The sequence below is a fragment of the Terrapene carolina genome, unplaced genomic scaffold (assembly GCF_002925995.2).
Source record: "Terrapene carolina triunguis isolate 2854851 unplaced genomic scaffold, T_m_triunguis-2.0 Scaffold68, whole genome shotgun sequence".
NCBI lineage: Eukaryota > Metazoa > Chordata > Testudines > Emydidae > Terrapene > Terrapene triunguis.
Window position 1 is genome coordinate 79439147 of NW_020664419.1, and position 19817 is coordinate 79458963.

The following is a 19817-nucleotide window of genomic DNA, read 5'->3' on the forward strand; positions in this document are numbered from 1 at the left end:
AGCAGGAAATACCTGAGGGAATCCATGGCCCACTTAATTGCTAATGCCTCCTTTTCTCTAAGTATAGGGTCATTCCTCTGTTCCTCCACAAAACTCCCACCCTGGGAGTTGATTACCTCTTCCTTCCTTCCTTCCCTACAGGGTTTATGACCATGTTGCTTGTGATGTGCCCTCCTTAGGGTCTTCCAACTTCCCAAGGTTTACCAGGCTTTGGGGTTAATTCTGCAATGATCAATCTGGACCCATGTTCACTCGGTGGGCATGTTCGTTAATAACTTGCCAAAAAATGGCCAGTCCGAGCCTATGATTATAGGGTAGGCCAATTTCTCAGCCAGAGCTACGATTATAACCTTGGTATGTCCCCCCGCGGTCAGTTGTAAACATTGGTCGGGGTAAGTATTCACAACTTTTAGGAGTGCCATCATCTCCTACTAAGGAGGCTTGGACCACTGATCACTGTCTGACTACAGGTAGAATCCAAGAGTCCTTGAACTCCCTTCCTCTGGACCATCACTGGCACCATCAACTTGGGGAGAACCCTTTTCAATAGGTGGGTTTCTGCAGTCCAGTCCTGGATGTATTCACATTCCATAAGATAGCATCTCTCTTGATGTACCCTGTCTGCCCACAGGATTATTAAGCTATGGGGCTGGCACTGACAGTATCTTTCCTAGCTTGGGGTAAACTCGGCCATGGAGTAGCGGCCAATTGCTTGAGATAACTGGCTGTTTCACTGGTGGTCTCATGTCCAAGCCCAACCAAGTTGCCCCCTGGATTTCCCACGGCCTAGTGGTCAGTCTGACCATCTTGGAGGACTTCCCTGGGGGTGGACCCCTTAGAGTCCATGTTACTGACTAGATGTTGCCCTCCCAGGTCTCTCTCAGGTCCGACCTGTGTGATGTCAAGGCCCTGGGAAATTCTGCCACTAGCAACCCTTTGGCCTCTAGAAAGCTCTCCATTAACTGCATTGGATCTGAGAAGGTCCTTAGCTGGTGCTGTAATACCCACTGCTGGTAACTTAGGCAATGCTTAAAACCTTGGGATCCAGGCATAACCCAAGCAAGGAAAATAATTTCCTTCAAAAGAAGAAGGAGAAACCCCTCAGGGAGTTGGAGGGGGCGACCTCAAACAAGGGCAGGCATGGGGCGGAGATGAAAGTTATCTTGGAAAAAATCCCCTCAAACACTAACAAAAAATAAAACTAAGGAGGTCAATATATAATTACTAAATTATAGGAAAAACTAGTTCTAAAATCAGACTTGTAAAGAAGTGCATATTGCAAGTTGCTCCATGTGAGGCTGAAGCTACTGAGAAGGAACTGAGGGCAGTTCGTCTGACACTGCCCTATATATACTTGATATTGGTGCACATAACAAAATTCATTCCGCACATGGGTGGGAAAAATTAGAGGGAACACTGGGCACTGCTACCAAAATTTTCTGATCAAAGTCACATGGGGTACAGGAACAACTGAAATGGAACCCATAGGGACAATACTCAAAGAAGAAGTCAGTGTTATGCTACAAGCTTTAAGTTTACCCAGAGAAATACGGTCATAAATATTGGGCACATGGCACTTACTTGTGTCCATTTAAAGCTGCGTGGTGTAAAGCAGTGTAACCCGAACTGTCTGTGCAGTTTATATTTGGGCCTCGCCAGATGCTGCAAATAAAACACAATTGTGAAGTTATTGTTCGTAATGGCAAACAAAAATGTTTGAAGATAGGTGAAATTATAATATGAATGTAAAGATTCCTGCAATGTAAGTGGCTAATTTATCAGGCACAAATTATCTAGAAATGCTTTGTATGTGGAAAGCGACATATTGATGACATATTTATTTATAAAAATCATTTTGCATATGTTCATTTTATAGCAATCTTGAACTTCATGTAGGGCAATTCTTAAAGATTAATGACTATTCTGTAATTCCAGTTAGATCTCTTCTTCCAGTAATAAGGTTCTGTTACTTGGAATTCTCTACTGAATATATTGAGATACACTGTGATTTCATATACACCAGTTTTTCACCAGTATAACTTTGTTGACTTCAGTTCAGTTACTTCTAATTTATACTAGTGTGAGATTAGTTGTTGCCAATAACCTTCTTTAAAGAGATACTGTCAATTTAAAAATCACACTCTGCCTGTTATATGTACTTCTTGTTTTGACAAATAACTCTTAAGATTATATAACCAAAAAATCAGTAAAAAATATTTTCTCTATTTATTCAGCATGCTAACTTTGTGCATTTGACAGTAATTTGTGTATAGTCAGCTTCATTATTTGTCCTTTACAGTCAGTTTCCCTGTTGATTACCTCCGTTATTCAAAAAACAACATGGAGGGGAAAAAACTTTTTTTAAAGTAGGAAAATATGATTGTAAAACTACAAAAATCAATGCAGTACCCGAAAGTACTTTCAATTCATTTTTAATTGATTAAATTTCAAACTATGTCCCTTTAAATTGTGGAAGCATTTAGTACTATATTACTTTATCCAATATAGACTTTTCAAAAATTAATGTTTTAACTTTCAGTGCATGGAATTATGAGACTTAAGCAGCTGTCCTGGTTCATACCGAGTATGAACATAATTTTCAGCCTTCATAGACAAACAATATTCTTGCTTTATTTCCTTAGGGAATTATGTGCTGTGTTTTCAAAGAAAATGGTCTGAAGCAATTCAGTTAAAAAAACAAATTCCGCGTTTGCTATGATCAAAGTCACCAGACATGGCTGTAGAAATGGCTAGATATGTCTAATATTTTTTTAAATACTCTTATATTAAGGTCTGTATTTATTGACTAGAGATTACCTATTTCCATATTTCAGTCTTTTTCCAGTATTTGTGCCTGAATGATTAGTTAGTTCCGAATTATAAATAATTGTATTTTTCCAAGAAGAATATTATAGCCATTCTGTATAAATGGCACCATACATTATGGACAGTTTGATTCTATGAAGTGCTAAATACTTCACCTCCCACTGAAATCAATAGGAATTGAGGACACACAGCCCCTTGCAGGTTCAGGCTTTAAATGTCTTCTTGGAAGTTATTACGAAGCAAAATCTATTTCTTGGTGTCTTTCAAGAATTATAAAACTGTATTTCATTTTTCCTATGTTCTAACATTATACATACAAAGCACTATGTCTATTCTTTTTTACCCAGAGATTCTCACTGTGTGTCCAATAATAGGAACTCCAGCCACTTTTAAAATGTTACTCAATATGTCATGAGAGCAACTTGCAGCTATAAGAGTCACCTTTATCTCTGGACCCGTCAATTAAAATAGTTAATTTCAGCTTCCTGAAGAAGGAAGAATTGAAAGGAATTTTGGCATATTAAAAATTTGACAAAAGAAACATTATTAGATGTTAATTCTTTTCTTCTAAAGATGACATATCCACTGATTTGTCACCGATGGCTGTACTTAGGCTTAGCCTCCAGACAAATCAAAGAACAAAAATTGTTTCCATTCAATAGAAAAAAAGAGAGAGTATTTCTAATTCCAAAAATTGTTTTCATCTCAACCTATTTGATTCCTTATTTTTATGGTGTCAATTCAATAAATAGTTGTTCAAGGGATACTAACTTTTCCTCTTTTTTGCTTTATTACTTTCCCTATAGGTTATCTTTCATTGCTTATTACTTTGCTTTAGAGACAACTGATGAATGATGGAATAATTTAAAAACAAATTCTTGCCATTTAATTTCTCTTCTCTGAAATCAACATATTCATTAGGCCAAATATATCCTTTAAAAGGTGGGGGATGATTAGTAACTGTATTTTTACAGCTATGAATATAGTATTTAATATTTTACTGTTTTTAGTTTTTTTACGCAACACTGAAAGAACATATTCAAAATACAGCTAAATCTAGAATTATTATTAAGGCCTTTATTCTGAAAACACTTAAACATGTCCTATATTTAAGTATATATGTATTTTAAGTACTTGAAATCCATAACTATTGTACAAACTATGTACTTTAAATACAAAACTATTGAAGTCAATAGGATTATTCACATGCTTAAAGTAAAGCACATGCTTGTTTGTAGGATCAGGGCCTATGTTGTTAAGGCCAGACTGTGTACCAAGGGCCATAGTTAAAGTTTTCAAAAGTACAGTTGACCAGAGGACAATAATTCCATTTTGCAATGATTTCAAGGTTACATATTTTGTTTTTGTTCTGGAATGGAATTGAAACAAAACCTTTCAAACATTTTTGTGAAATGAAATTGTATAAAAAAGTCTGGTTTTGGATTGAAAAGGTCAGGTTTTCAAGTCAGGTCTCAGACCGTCTCTTGCTCTCTCTTTCTCTCTTTCTCTCTCTCCAAGTGCCTTCAGAGCTGGGAGACCAGAGGACAGCAGCTGCTGGCTGGGCGCTCAACTCTGAAGGCAGCACTGCCGCCAGCAGCAGCAGAGAAGTAAGGGTGGCATGTTATGGTATTGCTACCCTTACTTCTGTGCTGCTGCTGCTGGTGGCACTGCCTTCAGAGTCGGGTGCCCAGACAGCCACCACCACTCCCCACTCTGCCTTCAGATCTGGGTGGCTGTATATGTACTTGTGTGGCAGGAGCGGGGTGGGGATGTAAACAACTACAGACACAAAGAAGGGGGACACGATCCAATAAGTTTGAGAACCACTATACTAGGTTATGTGGAGAGACCCTTTCTTTAAATACATTTTCAGCAGTAAATTATTCAGACACTTTAGATGTCAGAGATGCCAACCTTACTCTGAAACTTTTAGGGCTGTTTAAGAAAAAAATTAGAGAGGAATTAAGGAGGTGGCTTGGACCTCTCTCTCCCCCCACCTCCTCCCCTTCTTTCTCCCTGCAGAAACCAGGACCTCTCTGCCCCAGTCCCCTCCTCTCTCACTTCCCTTGCCCCTGGAGAAACCAGGATTTCTCCTCGCTCCTCTCCCCTCCCCTCCCTGTATGTTGCCAAGGGGGGGGAGGTCTGGGTCCCCTCCCCTATTGTGCCACCGACCCCCACCCCCAAAAAGGGAGAAGGGGAGGATCGGCCCTGGGAAAGCCTCTCTCCTATGCCACCAAGGGACCTTAATTATTTTAGCCAGTCCTGGGCCTTGGCCACTTTCCTGCGATGATCCTAATCCTCTTCTCCCTCATCTCTCATGTTCCCACTCTTCTCCTCTGCCACTGTCTCCTCCTGCCCCTCTGGCTTCTCCTCTCCTGCAGACTGCACAGTGAGGGTCTGACAGGAAGCAAGCCATGGCAATTGTCAGTGTGGCTTGGGCTGCTGGTTTTACTAGCCACAGGATGCATGTTGTGCTCTAACTGCCCCCTGTGGACCTTGGGGGCATACTCGAGGTACCTAGAGCATGTTAACGTAGTCCAGCAGGGTCCACATAGGGCAGTTATTGAGCAACACCAGGGATTGTGGAAAATTAGGGAGGGCTGGCACCTCTGAAGTATATATTTTCTCTTTTCAGAGTAGCAACCGTGTTAGTCTGTATCCGCAAAAAGAACAGGAGTACTTGTGGCACCTTAGAGACTAAGGTGCCACAAGTACTCCTATTATATTTTCTCTTCCTTCCCCTGGTCTATCAGGATCACTTCTGAGAAAAAAGGAAAATGGTTACAATCTGAACTAGTTCATTCCAAATGCTGTTATTTATTGATTGATTTATCTTTGGTCTTCTGAAAAGCAATATTGAAAATAATGCAGCAGTTAAAATAATCTGCAATAAATTCCTTCCCCTTTTGGTTAAAGGTTCTCTTAAAAATAGAATTATCTTTCTATAAGGAATTAGCTTGGATTCAAGCCTATTGGCCTTCATGTTTCCCATAGGATTTTCGACTAGTTGCAGAAGGCATGAAATATTTGGGAGAAACTCCTACTTCTCCTTCCTCATGGGTGGAAGGCTCTTCAAGGACAAGATGTTAATAATCCTTGGGGTCTTTGTCTTGACTAACATTCTAATGAGATGTTAAACTCCTCTACATCTACAGCAGTTTGCTGCTAACACAATCCGTGCACACCTTGAACTAAGAGAGGAACATCCTCTGACAAAGGGGAGGTTAAGACTGAGAGACTAGAATTGTTGTGCAGTAGCACTGGTGTTTGGAAACCTTCCCTTGCTCAGATAGGCATGCTACAGTGGCTTTACAACTATGTCATATCTGGGCCACTTTTCTCCCTTAATACTGACCTGCTGCTGCAGGCTTAAAGTCATTTGTATTGTCCACTCGCATGATGGTGGCATGAGATATTAGACCTCTCTTCTGCATTGTTTTTGGGGCAACTCTCAGCACAACCAATAAAGTGGAAACCTAGGCTAAACTGCCATGACACACACAGGGGGGAACCTGGAAGGGGAAAAATTTAGCTTTACCTTTTCCTGCAGATTCCAGCTATTTGGATGTCTGCTGGTACAGGCATGCTGGTGGTATGGGCTAGATTGATTTGCTTTGCTGCTGAGAAAAGCCAGTGAAAGGAGTGGTTAAATGGCAGGCTGGGTTAGGCTGCATTGACACACTCACAGACCCAAACTTATGGAACTGGTGGGAATACAGAAGGTACACTAGCACAGGTAGGCTAGTGTGATGGCTAGACTACTTTTGCTACACTCCTGTACAAAGCCTATGGAAGATGTGATAACATGGTGGGTTGGGTTGAGCCACACTGTTGGAGGGAGCCAGAAAGAAGTAGTCTACTGGCGCAGGCCAGCTGTCGCTATTGGTCAGACCACTCTACTATGTTGCTGAAGGAAGCCCAAGGGAAGTGTGGTGACATGACAGGCTGCCTTAGGCTGTACTGCACTGACACACATAGATACTGAGGGAGCCAGAATTAGTGCAGATTCAGCACAGAGGATCTGTGCCAAAAAATTAAAAATTCTGCGCACAGTATTTTAAAATTCTGCAAAATTCTGCAAATTTTATTTCTCAAATAAATGTGGAGGCTCTATCATGGCATTGGAGAGCACAGACCACTGGCTGTACAGAGATGGGATATCACTGTGCAGCTCCCCCCCAGGACACGGACTCAGCGGTGAGGCTGCACACAACCCTGACACAGTGCAAGGACCAGTCCTGCCCCAGAAACACCCCATGGGGGGCCCTGCTCCTCCGTGCCAGGTGCACCAGGTGTGGGCATGCAAGCTCAGCAAGGCAGGATACAAGTGTGGAGGGGCTTTGTGTGGGGGGATCCAGGTGTGGGTTGAAAGGGTTCTGTATGGGGGATTCTGGGTGTGGGCAGTTCAGTGGGGGACCTGGATGCGGGGGGGATCTGGATGCACAAGGGCTTGTTGTGGAGTTCTGGGTGCAGTGGTAATGGGACTCTGCAGGGGGGTCCAGGTGAAGGTGGTTGGGGCTCAGCAGGTGGGGTATAGATGTGGAGGGATAGAGCTTGGCAGGGGGGTCTCAGCATGGGGAGCTCAGTGGGGGGCTCCAGATATTGGGGAGTAGGGCTCAGTGGGGTGGGGATCCAGGTGCAGCCGGTTGGGGCTCGTTAGGGTAGGGATCTGGGTGCAGGTGGCTTGTTGGGGTGGTCCAGGTACAGGGGGAGTGAGGCTTGTCAAGAGGAGTTCTGGGTGTGGGGGGAGTGAGGATCAGCGGGAGGGTCTGGGTATGAGGGGGTCTGGATGCATGGGGGTTGGGTGTATGGGGGAGCAGCTCTCTGTACAGTGATCCCTCCCCCTGCAGCTGAGGAGCAATAGATGCAGAAAGTGCAGGAGGGCAGTTTGCAGAGCTTCCTACAGCCAGGGGAGAAATCTGGGGGTGGTTCTGACACAGCCCTGGATACTGTGCAGCCAGGGGAAGAGAAAGTCCTGTCCTTCCCAGCCCAGATGGGAATAGAAGATGAGCCCAGTGCAGGATAGGAGGCACCAGTCGGGTCTTCCCCAGTCCCGCCCCCTGCCCCACAGTGATTTACATCTCTGCCGGCTGTCCTGGGCACCCAAAACATACTGCTGGGGAGGGCCATATGACTGATCTTGTGTCTTCCCTTTGCTTCCCCATCAGAAAGTCATTTTTCTACAGGGAAGCAAAGAAATCTGCAGGGGACATAAATTCTGCGCATGCGCAGTGGCGCAGAATTCTCCCAGGAGTAATTACCATTACCACAACCTATCATACAGTACAGACCATACATCACAGCATGAATCTGTCCCCCTCAACTTTCCCCTCTACAGAAACCCCTTAACTATACTAACTTCTCCCAACTCTAGTAGTTGTGGGTGCTTTGAGTAGTAGTTTGGTGTGCTGGGAGTTGGTAGTTTGGTGAACACAATGATGAAAGGCTGGCATTCCTAGGGGGACAGTTATGGTTGTGGTGTATAGTACTGCAATTTTTAGCTACTATCTGTACAAAGGACAAAATTTCCCCCTTAAACTATGAGGTGCATTTGGAGGACTAGATGGCTGAGCAGAGAGTTCCTGTGAAGAACAAAATGACTAAATGTGGTTGAGAGGGAATTATTCTGTTTATATTCTTACATTGTATTGTCATTTCAACAAGGCCAAATGTAAAGTCAGACATCTAGAAACAAAGAATGCAGGACATACTTTCAGGATGGGAGACTATTTTGGGAAGCAGTATCTCTGAAAAAGACTTGTGGGTCATGGTGGATAATCAGTTGCTGAACATGAGCTCTCAGTGTGATGCAGTAGCCAAAAAGTCTAATGTGATCCTTGGATGTATAAACAGGGTTATATTGAGTAGGAGTACAGAGGTTATATTACCTCTATATTTGGCACCAGTACAACTGCTATTGGAAAACAGTGTCCATTTCTGGTGTCCACACTTCAAGAAGGATGTTGAAAAACTGATGAAGGTTCAGAGAAGTGTCTTGAGAATGATTAAAGGACTGGAAAACATGCCTTAATGATAAAGACCCAAGGAGCTCAATCTATGTATCTTATCAAAGAGAAAGTTAAGCGATGACTTGATCACAATCTATACATTCCTACATAAGAACAGAAATTTGATAATAGAGGGCTCTTCAATCGGGAAGACAAGAACTAACTCTTGAAAGTTGAAGCTAGACAAATTTAGACTACAATAAAATAAAGTAAAGTAAAATAAAGAAAAATTTTAACAGTGAGGGTGATTAAACAACTTACCAAACGTTCTGGTAGATTCTTAATTACTAGAAAATTTTAATTTAAGATTGGATGTTTTTTCTAAAAGATATGCTCTAATTCAAATGGGAATTAATTCAGAGAAGCCTGTGCTTTCCAGCAGGCAGACTAGATTACCATAATGGTCTCTTCTGGTTTTATAATCTATGAACCTCCACCAAAAAACAAAAACAAAACAGTGTACACTTCCCCCTAGTGTGCAAAGGAACATGACAACAATGAGATATGTCCTCTCTCATGTTAGCTGGACCCCCCAGCTAGCATTCAAGAGAGTTCTAGGTCCACATAAGGCCCTACGCTTGCACAGCTACACTTGCAGGGAAAGAGGTCGTATTAAAATGTGGACAGTAAATGAATTCTCAGAGATGAGTGATAAAATAATGAAAGTGCCCACATCCTTCAATATCATATCATATCAACAGTTTGCAAGTTGGCATTCTCAACTCTGGCACTAATCTAATCTTCACAATGTCCAAATATTTTAGAGACTGTCATTTGATAAGAGTAGAATGGAACTGGATTTCAAGCTGTGTCTTTCACCATGTTTCATTCTCAGTTGACTGCTAAAGCTTTTACAGTTTCACTGAAAGATGTTGTGACAGCTTGAAAATCATGATCACAACCAGTCCTGTGGGTTTCACATGGGTATGTTGATGTTTGCAGCATTTTACTGACACATGACTTACACTCTTACTAACTCACTATTCTCACCAAGTTGCTCACTTCCTTTATGAGTTACAGCTGAATCAAATTCAATGTACTTCCAACTATGAATACATTGTATAGATCATATTGGAGATAAAAGTATGAAAGAAATTGGTTAGCCCACAGTGAATAGCAGTTTTTTCACTGCTTTTATTTGTTATTTAGAGACAGTCACTTCATTCACCCTTGTGGAAAGGACCCAAACAAGGACCTATGCACCACTTTATTAATTATTATTTACAGTAAAGCCTATGAGCCCCCACTGAGTTAGGCACTGTACAAACAGAATTATAGATAGTCCATGCCCTCAAATATTTACAATCTAAATAGACTACACAAAAGGTAAGAGAAAAGGATATAAAGAGATAAGCAGAATTACAGAGTAAAGGTTTGCAAAAATCATGTTAGTTCCATGTTGCTGGGTTTTTTTAGGGGAGGCAGGAAGCTTGATAGCAGGTTGTTTTATTTTATAATTCTTTTGGCTGGGGTTTTGTTAGGAGGGAATTAGGTAAACAGAAAGACAAAGGAAGGGAGAGGAAACCTAGAATACAGAGGTTGTAAGTGGACTAATGCAGAAGAGAAGAGGGAGGGAAGGAAGGAAAGAGGGGAGCATGGAGGGCGGGTGGAGTGAGGCTGAGGTGAAAAGACTGTGAGATAGCTGGAGCAAACAGGCAATCAGCACAGGAATAAGAATGTCCAGAGTAAATGCTGTAGAAAGCAGTCAAGTGACATCATCGGTAGCCAGTGGTCCCTGCTGAGATTGCTCACTAAATTGCTCTTGCCAGCTTACGTTTCTCTGGTCCCTGGGTCTAGCTCCTCCATGGAATTACTTTCTTCTCTGGCCCACATGGCTAGGACGAGGAAGGTGGCACTTCAGGTGTCAATGCCCCTGCACGTTACTGGGTCTGAGCTTATTATGTGGCAGGGATGGCTCTGGTTGTGCCTCATGTGTCCCTAACCCCTAATACTGTAGTATCTGCTGAGGCTGCTCCTGGAGTCCCAATTAAGACCTTAAATGGAGGGATAAGGTGGTGCAGAGAAGCATGGAACTAGTGAATTTCAACCCTAGGCCTCATCCTGCTGCTACTGTCAAAAACCCCATCAGCTTCAATGGGAGGTTAAGGCCCTTCATTTGTCCATTTTTTCACAGGGCAAAAGACATATAGATTTCTTTTATTGCTAAAATTATGACCCATATTTTCAAATGTACATGTTTTGCATACACCTGATGTGCAGACCCAAGTTAGGGTCACATGAGTGCGTAGTTATGTGCCTGCAAAAATTTCTGATTTGCACATGCTCATTTGGTATTTGCAGTCACACAAGTTGGGCACACACAAAAATGTGCACACTTTTGAAGAGCATTTTTGAAAATATGGACCTTTCTGCATGTTATACACACCATCAAATTATTAAAATACAAAACCATAATTTTGTCTCACTGTGAAGAAATGCCCACTAGCTCTCATCCCTCTTTTATTTGATACATAGATACCACATTGTCCACAATTAGGGTGACCACATTTCCCTATGCTGAATGCGGGACACTTGGTAAAATTACTCATATTCAAGCGAGTTCAATGGCAATCAATCAGAACTATGCAGTACAAATGTTCAAATTAACATCAAGTTGACTGAGCCCCCATTAAAAAGAAATACTGCATAGTTGGCTTCTTTTTATTTACCTTATCTTTATCAAGCATTCTTAAAACTACAATGCCCACCTGGGGAAGTGAGGAAACATATTGACAGAGCGAGATGGGTACCCAGAAGTCACCTACTACAGGACACGCCCAACAAGGAAAATAACAGAACACCACTGGCCATCATGTATGGCCCCCAGCTAAAACCTCTCCAGCACATCATCAACGATCTACAATCTATCCTGGAAAACGATCCCCCACTCTCACAGACCTTGGGAGGCAGGCCAGTCCTTGCTTACAGACAGCCCCCCAACCTGAAGCAAACACTCACCAGCAACTACACACCACACCACAGAAACATTAACCCAGGAACCAATCCCTGTAACAAACCCCATTGCCTACTCTGTCCCCATATCTATTCTAGCAACACCATCAGAGGACCCAACCACATGAGCCACACCATCAGGGGCTCATTCACCTGCACATCTACTAATGTGATATATGCCATCATGTGCCAGCAATGCCCCTCAGCCATGTACATTGGCCAAACTGGACAGTCTCTACGTAAAAGAATAAATGGACACAAATCAGACATCAGGAATGGTAACATACAAAACAGTAGGAGAACACTTCAATCTCCCTGGACATTCTATAACAGATTTAAAAGTAGCCATACTTCAACAAAAAAACTTCAAAAAGATACTTCAAAGAGAAACTGCAGAGCTACAATTCATTTGCAAATTTAACACCATAAATTTGGGCTTGAATAGGGACTGGGAGTGGCTGGCTCACTACAAAAGCAATTTTCCCTTCCTTTGTATTGACACCACATCCACCCTGATTGATTTGGCCCTGTCAACACTGGTTCTCCACTTGTAAGGTAACTCCCTTCTCTTCATGTGTCAGTATATTTATGCCTGCATCTGTAATTTTCACTCCATGCATCTGAAGAAGTGGGTTTTTTACCCACGAAAGCTTATGCCCAAATAAATACGTTAGTCTTTAAGGTGCCACCGGACTCCTCATTGTTCTTCTTATCTTCAAGGCTTTAGGGTTCACATAGGGAGGGCTGACACACACACCCCTCTCCCCCACACACACATGGGGAGAGGTGACACACACACACTCCCATACACCTCTCTCATACAGGGGTTTGACCAACCAACCGACCCTTCCCTCCCTGCCCAGCGCTCTCCGCCCTCCATGCCTGCCTGGGCCCCTGGGACAGACCCACCTCTCCTGGTACCTGGTGCCACGTCTTCCCGAGGCAACACGTGGGGGGCATGCAGAGTCACATTACTCCCCAGATTTCTCCCAGGATTCACACCAGAATGTGGCCAGAAACAGCCTTTTGGCACTGTGTGGAGGGAAGGGATGGGAACTGCTTCCAGTCACAGGGGAGAAGGAGTGGGGCAAGGGATGACCTGGCCCTTGTCTTTGCAGAGCTCACCTCTTCTTTTCTCTCCCCATCCCCACCCATGGCTGGAAGCAACTTGTTCCTTCTTGCCCGCACAGTGTCAAAAGGCAGCTAACACCTCCAGGCTACTGCTGGCCACCAACATAAGCCAGCTGCCTCATGTCACCCCTGGCTACAGTGTGGGCAGGAAGGGATTAATCTCTAAGAATGCATTGTGCACCAGGGCCCAGGGAACCTGACTGCAGGGGCTTCAGCAAACTATCCAGAGAGGTGGCTCAGTAGGGGAGGGTGCCTAGAGGACAGAGCTGCCCCACGTTCCCTGGGGGCAGGACCCAGGGCGGAGGGGTGGGGGTGAAGAGGGTGGTAAACTCTTGCCCTGGGGGCTGCTGTGGAGCCTGCAGGTTCGGGGCGTGAACCAGCTGGAAATTGCTACCCCTCCCTTCCGCCACTCCAGAGCTTAGCTGAGGGGCGGAGAGGCTTCCCTGTGTCAGCGCTGTGCAGGGCTTTGGCGCATGCAGGTCTCAGCACCTCATGGCCAGCGCCCTGAGCTGGAGTTGTCTTGGGCTTTCCCAGGGTGCCTGCCCAGTGGCAGTGGGGGAAGGAAGGAGCCTGCTGGCCAGGCTGCTGGTGAGTTGAGTGCTCTGACCAGGGGCTGGTTCTCCGCCAAGCGCTGGGAGCGGGACGAGCCCCACCAGTAGGGATATGGAGGACCAGAGGGGCTGGGGTAGTGAAGGGGCAAAGCAGGGAGAGGACAGTGAAAGCGGGAGCACATAAAGGGCTGATGGGTGGGCAACAGAGGCGACATGTAACTGGCCGCTGCCTGGTGCCTGCCTGCACGCACCAGCCACCACAGCTCGCAACGAACAGCCAGTGCCAGCCGGAAACGGGACGGGGAGTGGGGCACTGCTGGCTGAGAGCCAGCACGCAGCAGGGACTACGCTGACAGACCAGCAGGGGGAGCGGCCAGCCCCACGCGCTGCATCTTCACTCCGCCACCAGCCTTGCACACCCACTGGACTTGCACACCCACTGGACTGGGAGTCCAGGCCACTGGATTCCCCGCTGATGGGAGGGCGGCTAGGGAGCAGGGATCCAGCCAGCAGCAGGACCCACCAGTACTGATGGGGGGAGATAGAAAATATGGGACAATTTGCTCATTTTTAAGAAAAAGTCAGGTCACCTGAAGGGGGGTTTAAATATGGGACTGTCCCTTTAAAAACAGGACATCTAGTCACCCTATCCACAATTATTTTAATATATCACTTTTTCAATTTCTAGTCCATTATATATGAGTCTTTTCAAAGTTTCTTTTTATGAATTGTTACCAGATAAAGTGCTCAAAAAGTTTAAATGTCTTTTAAACTTTTTAGAGTTCCTCCTTCAGTGGCAGCTTTGAGAAATCCAATATTAAATAAAATTTATTATTCTTCATAAAGAATAGCTAGTTTCTTTCTTTTTCTCATAGCTCTCTATATAATTCGACTACTTCATTTAATTTTAGGGGTGTTTTTTCAAATTGCTTCCCAAGAAAGTAGATTTAAAAGCTTTAATGAATGCCATTAGTGAATGAAATTGGACAAGCTACAATTTTCACATACAATATAGTCCAATAAACATGTTTTTATACACAATGCAGAGTATTCAAAAGTTGTGCATGCCAAGAGACCAAAAAAAAAAGAAAAGCATAGTGCGATTCTTTGTGGGCAAGCTCAACTAGAAGTTTTGAACTGACAAAGGCAGAAAATATCCTTTTTATTTTAAATCTTCACTGAAATATTGTAAAGGGCTGCTGCACACACAGATAGAGTGTTAAAAAGCCAAATGAATCAAAAATAACCATAACTGAAAACTGAGAAAACAGTCCAAAAGATAAATGTTAGAAGTTTTTCCTTATTTCAGTATATATCATCATCAAACCAAAATATAGACTGACAAAGGGACTCTTTGAAATTGAGACACCACTCCAGCCTCTTGTTGTGATATTGTTGTCACCTGTTGAAATCTAAATTAAGTTTTTTATTATTTCTTTATGGTTTTACATTTTTTAAAATTCTTTCTTACTTTCAGGTTATATGATGCCTTTAAGCCAGGGGTGGGCAAACTTTTTGGCCTGAGGCCACATCAGGTTTAAGAAATTGTATGGAGGGCCGGTTAGGGGAGGCTGCCGCCCCCATCTGACCCCCCCTGCTTCTCACCTCCTGATGCCCCCCCCGGACTCCTGCCCCATCCAACCCCCCCATTCCCTGATGGCCCCCCTGAGACCCCTGCCCCAACCACCACCCCCTGCTCCCTGTCCCCTGACAGCCCCCAGAACCTCTGCCCCTGACTGCCCCCTGCTGCCCCATCCAACCCCTCCTCTCATTCCTGACTGCCCCCCCGGGCCCCCTGCCCCCATTCAACCTCTGTTCCCTGCCCTCTGACCGCCCCAACCCCTATCCACACCCCCGCCCCCTGACCACCACCCTGAACTCCCCTGCCCTCTATCCAACCCCTCCGCCCCCTTACCGCGTTGCCTGGAACATTGGTGGCTGGCGGCGCTACAGCCACGCACCGCGCAGCACAGAGCACCGGGTCAGGCCGGGCTCTGCAGCTGCGCGGCCCCAGGAGCTCGCAGCCCCGCCACCCAGAGCATTGCGCCAGCGTGAGCTGAGGCTGCAGGGAAGGGGGAACAGTGGGGGAGGGGCCGGGGGCTAGCCTCCCGGGCCAGGAGCTCAGGGGCCAGGCAGGAGGGTCCCGCGGGCCGGATGTGGCCCGCGAGCCATAGTTTGCCCACCTCTGCTTTAAGCACTACACTGAGTGTGGTACAGTGCAAAGTGGGCACGGTAGGAAGGTTTCCCATCCCACAAGAATTTTTGAGATTTTGATAATATTTCATGCCTTGAATCAGGACAAAAAGACACAATCTCAAAAAAATTTGGGAATTGACAAACCAACATTTTTTTTAGCTTGGGTCAATTGAAACATTTTGTTTTGATAGTTTTGACACATTTCATATAGATTTCAACTTTTTCCCCCTTTTTAGACTTTTTTTAGTCTACATTTCATAGAAATTCTAAATGAAAAACTCCAAATTTTTGTTTTGAAAATGTTAAGCCAGGACATTTCAACAATTTCAAAACTTTTTTCCCAATATTTTTTCGAGTAGGAAGATTAGTTGAAATCAATCCTGTTTCATAAACCATTTTGGTTTCAATGATGCAGCATTTTGTGTAAAAAAAAAAAGTTTGGTCAAAAATTCCCAACGAGCTATCTTGTAAGTTCTGACTCTCCCTAGGGAAAGCTCAGAGAGCAGTTGTGCATTTAGGGAGGGACAGTCCCTCAGAGTTAATACTTTATCCCTGTTGATATTATGCTTTCTTCTTTATTTTCCTCTTTTTGGAACATTTTTCAGTGAAATCCTGCAGGCAGTAAGTAAAAGAAATAACTGGAACAAAGTATTGATTGTAATATCACAGCCTTTCTATTAGGAAATATTGAGTCAGATGCCCCATTCAATCTATACTAGGAGAGGGAAAGCAAAACTCGCTGATCTGGGCTTAAAATCCACCTGGGAGATAATGTTGTTTGCAGTGATAATTTTGCTCAAGGCAGGATGACTATATCCACATGTAGGAAAGCCAATAACCAAAGGTTGTGCTACCAGTGGTGAAAGAGACCACTTGAAAGTGGTCATCTCTCTGTGCTACAATCATGGGATTTCCCTAGAAGCCTAGGGACTAGAATAATTTCTATAACATACTCCACACTAGTACTAGATTAGAATTTCCCTCCTTCACTGGGTAGAATGGGAGGGAAATTCAATGAGGTGAATCTAACAGATTCTCCAGCAATTTCTTGCCGCTACCCGGCCTGGATTTTTCTAAGGGAGGTCATTATTGGTCCAATTAATATTAATTGTGTGTGTGGCACATGTTTAGTCTGTTTTGATTTCTGTTTTCTAGCTGTATCAGTAACAGTAATACCAAAAAAATGTGTCTGCAAATAAATTACTGGATTAAGGATATCATTCAAATCCAGGTCACAAAATAGTCTCCTGATCTACTACTTTCCTCCAATCTGGATTTCTTTACAATCCTTGGTCATATGTAGTTTAAGGGTGGGACATCAGAGGACACCGCTGTTATTTATGAGGGATGTCTGATTGATTGCTAGACAAATTCTGTTTAATATGATTCTAAGAATGCTAAATATCAAAGTATTTTAAAAAGTGAAAGATCATCTTCTAAGTGACTCTAATGCAGGGCTTATGTTTGAGGTGGAGTGTGCAGGAAGCCACCAATCCCCTCCTTGTGCAGCCTATGTAAAAGCCTGTCACAACTGAGAAGAATTCTGAGCTCTTGGATCCAGGGACTGTTCTCTTGATGCACCTTGAATGGGTGAATGTCCTGCTTGAATTTAATCATACGTGTTTACTGCCCATGATGAAGCCATAAAGAGCTCAGCAAGAATATGTTTTGTAGATTGTTTTTTCTGTTTATAGAGATATGGTCAGGTAAGTTAAATCCTGCAGAGCTTACCTGGACAAAACTCCCATAGAAGACAATGGGAGTTTGCCTGAGTAAAGACAGAGTAAGGATTGCAGGATTGGATGGAAGGGGCAAAACACTGTTCTGTTAGAACACTGATTTCGGCGTAACTCCTCGGTTAATTTATATTGGTGTCAGGGCCAGCTCCAGATTTTTTGCCGCCCCAAGTGGCGAAGCCAAAAAAAAAAAAAAAGATCAAGCCGCGATCGGCGGCACTTCGGCGGCAGCTCTACCACGCCGCTTCATACTTCAGCGGTAATTCGGTGGCAGGTCCTTCCCTCCGAGAGGGAGTGAGGGACCCACCGCCGAAGACCCGGACGTGCCACCCCTCTCCATTGGCCGCCCCAAGCACCTGCTTCCTTTGCTGGTGCCTGGAGCCGGCCCTGATTGGTATAAAAGAGAGTACAATTTAACCTAAGGTGTTAACTTAATAAAGTGCTTGATTTTGATAAGGTTCTGCAGCTCCCACTGTATTTTTTTGTGAATATTTGGGTTTTAAATATTACCAAGATTTATTAAAAATAGTTGCTGATATGGCCACATATTCCCTGTGCCAAATTCTGCTTTCAGATATACTGGTGTATACTGACTGAAGTAAATGAAGTTACTGGTGTAAATGAGAGCAGAATTGGACACCCTGACTCTAATGGTTAAAAGGCAAATCCTGCTTCCCCATTTCTTTGGCCATGGAGGTCCCTGATGCCAAAGGAAATTATCCAGCTCCAGTGGGCAGTGGATAGATATGATAACCTGACACTGGTCAGGGGTCTGCATCCCCTTCCCAACATGGATCTGTGTTCAGTGGGATTTACTTCATTCCAATATGTAGCAGGAACCTGGAGGAGGAAAAGGGATAGATGAGGAAAGGAAGAAGGACAGAGCCAGTTGATCCATCATTATGCTGATACAATAACCATTCCCTCACAGGAGATACTGTCTTCCTCCCAGCTTCCATAGAGATCTCCAGCACACAACATACTTACTTGAGCTGCTCATTAGGAACAGAAGAGTGTAGAGCAGGGGCGGGCAAACTTTGTGGCCTGAGGGCCACATTGGGTTTCCAAAATTGTATGGAGGGCCGGTTAGGGGAGGTTGTGCCTCCCCAAACAGCCAGGCGTGGCCTGGCCAATGCCCCCTATACAAGCCCCCCTGCTTCTCGCCCCTTGACGGCTCCCCTGGGACTCCTGCCCCATCCACCCCCCCCGCTCCCTGTCCACTGACCTCCCCTGGACCCCCCGCCCCTGACTGCCCCCCGCCACCCCATCAAACCCCTCCTCGCATTCCTGACTCCCCCCCCCGGGACCTCTGCCCCATCCAACCACCCCTTCTTCCTGACCACCCCCCGGAACCCCTGCCCCTGACTGCCCCCCGCCGCCCCATACAACCCCCCTCTCCTTCCTGACTGCCCCCCAGGAACCCCTGCCCCCATGTTCCCCGCCCTCTGACTGCCTTGACCCTATTCACACCCCCACTCCCTGACCACCACCCCGAACTCCCCTGCCCCTTTACCATGCTGCCTAGAGCACGGGTGGCTGGCGGCACTACAGCCGCACCGCCCAGAGCACCAGGACAGGCAGCCATGCCACCGCACAGCACAGAGCACCGGGTCAGGCCGCGGCTCTGCAGTTGCGCTGCCCCAAGAGCTCACAGCCCCACTGCCCAGAGCGTTGTGCCAGCGGTGCAGTGAGCTGAGGCTGTGGGGGAGGCGGAACAGCAGGGGAGGGGCCGAGGGGCCGAGGGCCCTTGGGCTGGGCAGGAGGGTCCCACGGGTGTAGAGAAACAAATTAAACAAATAGGGCCAGATCTAGAGCTGTGCAAATAACTGATTTTTTCAGTTTGCTAGTTGTTCTCAAAAATCATTAAAAAAAGTTGTTTCAGTTGAACAACGTGCTTCATTTTTGTGCTTTTGTAAAACTTTTTAAAAATAAAATTAAGTAAATTTCAAAATGTAAGTGGGAAAAAAAGTGAAAAATTAAAGGATTTTGTTGTGAAAATGTCAAAATGAAACATTTAGGCTTTTTAAGATTTTTCTAATTTTTTTTTCAAGTGAAACAATTCAGTGAATTTGATATGAATTCACAAAATATTTCGGTCAACCTGAACGTGCATTTTTCGGTGAAAAATAGCTTTGGCTGAAAATTTTTGCCCAGCTTTAGCCAGATCATTCTAATCTAATTTATCTACAAAATAACCTTGTTAATATTCACAGAATCTTCCTGCCATACCTGTTGTGCTTGATTTCAGAATTCAGGACTATCGTTCAAAAAATGTTTGGTCTTTTCTATGTACATCAATCTTCCTGAAAAATCTCAAAAATGTTCTTTGTGGAGCATACCACCAATCATCCCTAAATTTAGAGATCCTAATTATTCAGTAAAAAAAAAAAAGCCTTCATTATAGAAGAACATCACTG

At 44.5% G+C, this 19817-nt stretch overlaps 1 protein-coding gene across 6 annotated transcripts in view; it reads right to left on the reverse strand.

The window, feature by feature from the left end:
* ANKS1B (ankyrin repeat and sterile alpha motif domain containing 1B) overlaps nt 1-19817 on the reverse strand; it is a 730881-nt gene that overhangs the window by 626873 nt on the left and 84191 nt on the right. For all 6 annotated transcript variants that reach the window (XM_026648981.1, XM_026648980.1, XM_026648979.1 and 3 more), the window contains exon 2: nt 1582-1662. In XM_026648981.1, coding sequence (XP_026504766.1) covers nt 1582-1662 — 81 coding nt within the window. The remainder of the gene's footprint in view (nt 1-1581; nt 1663-19817) is intronic.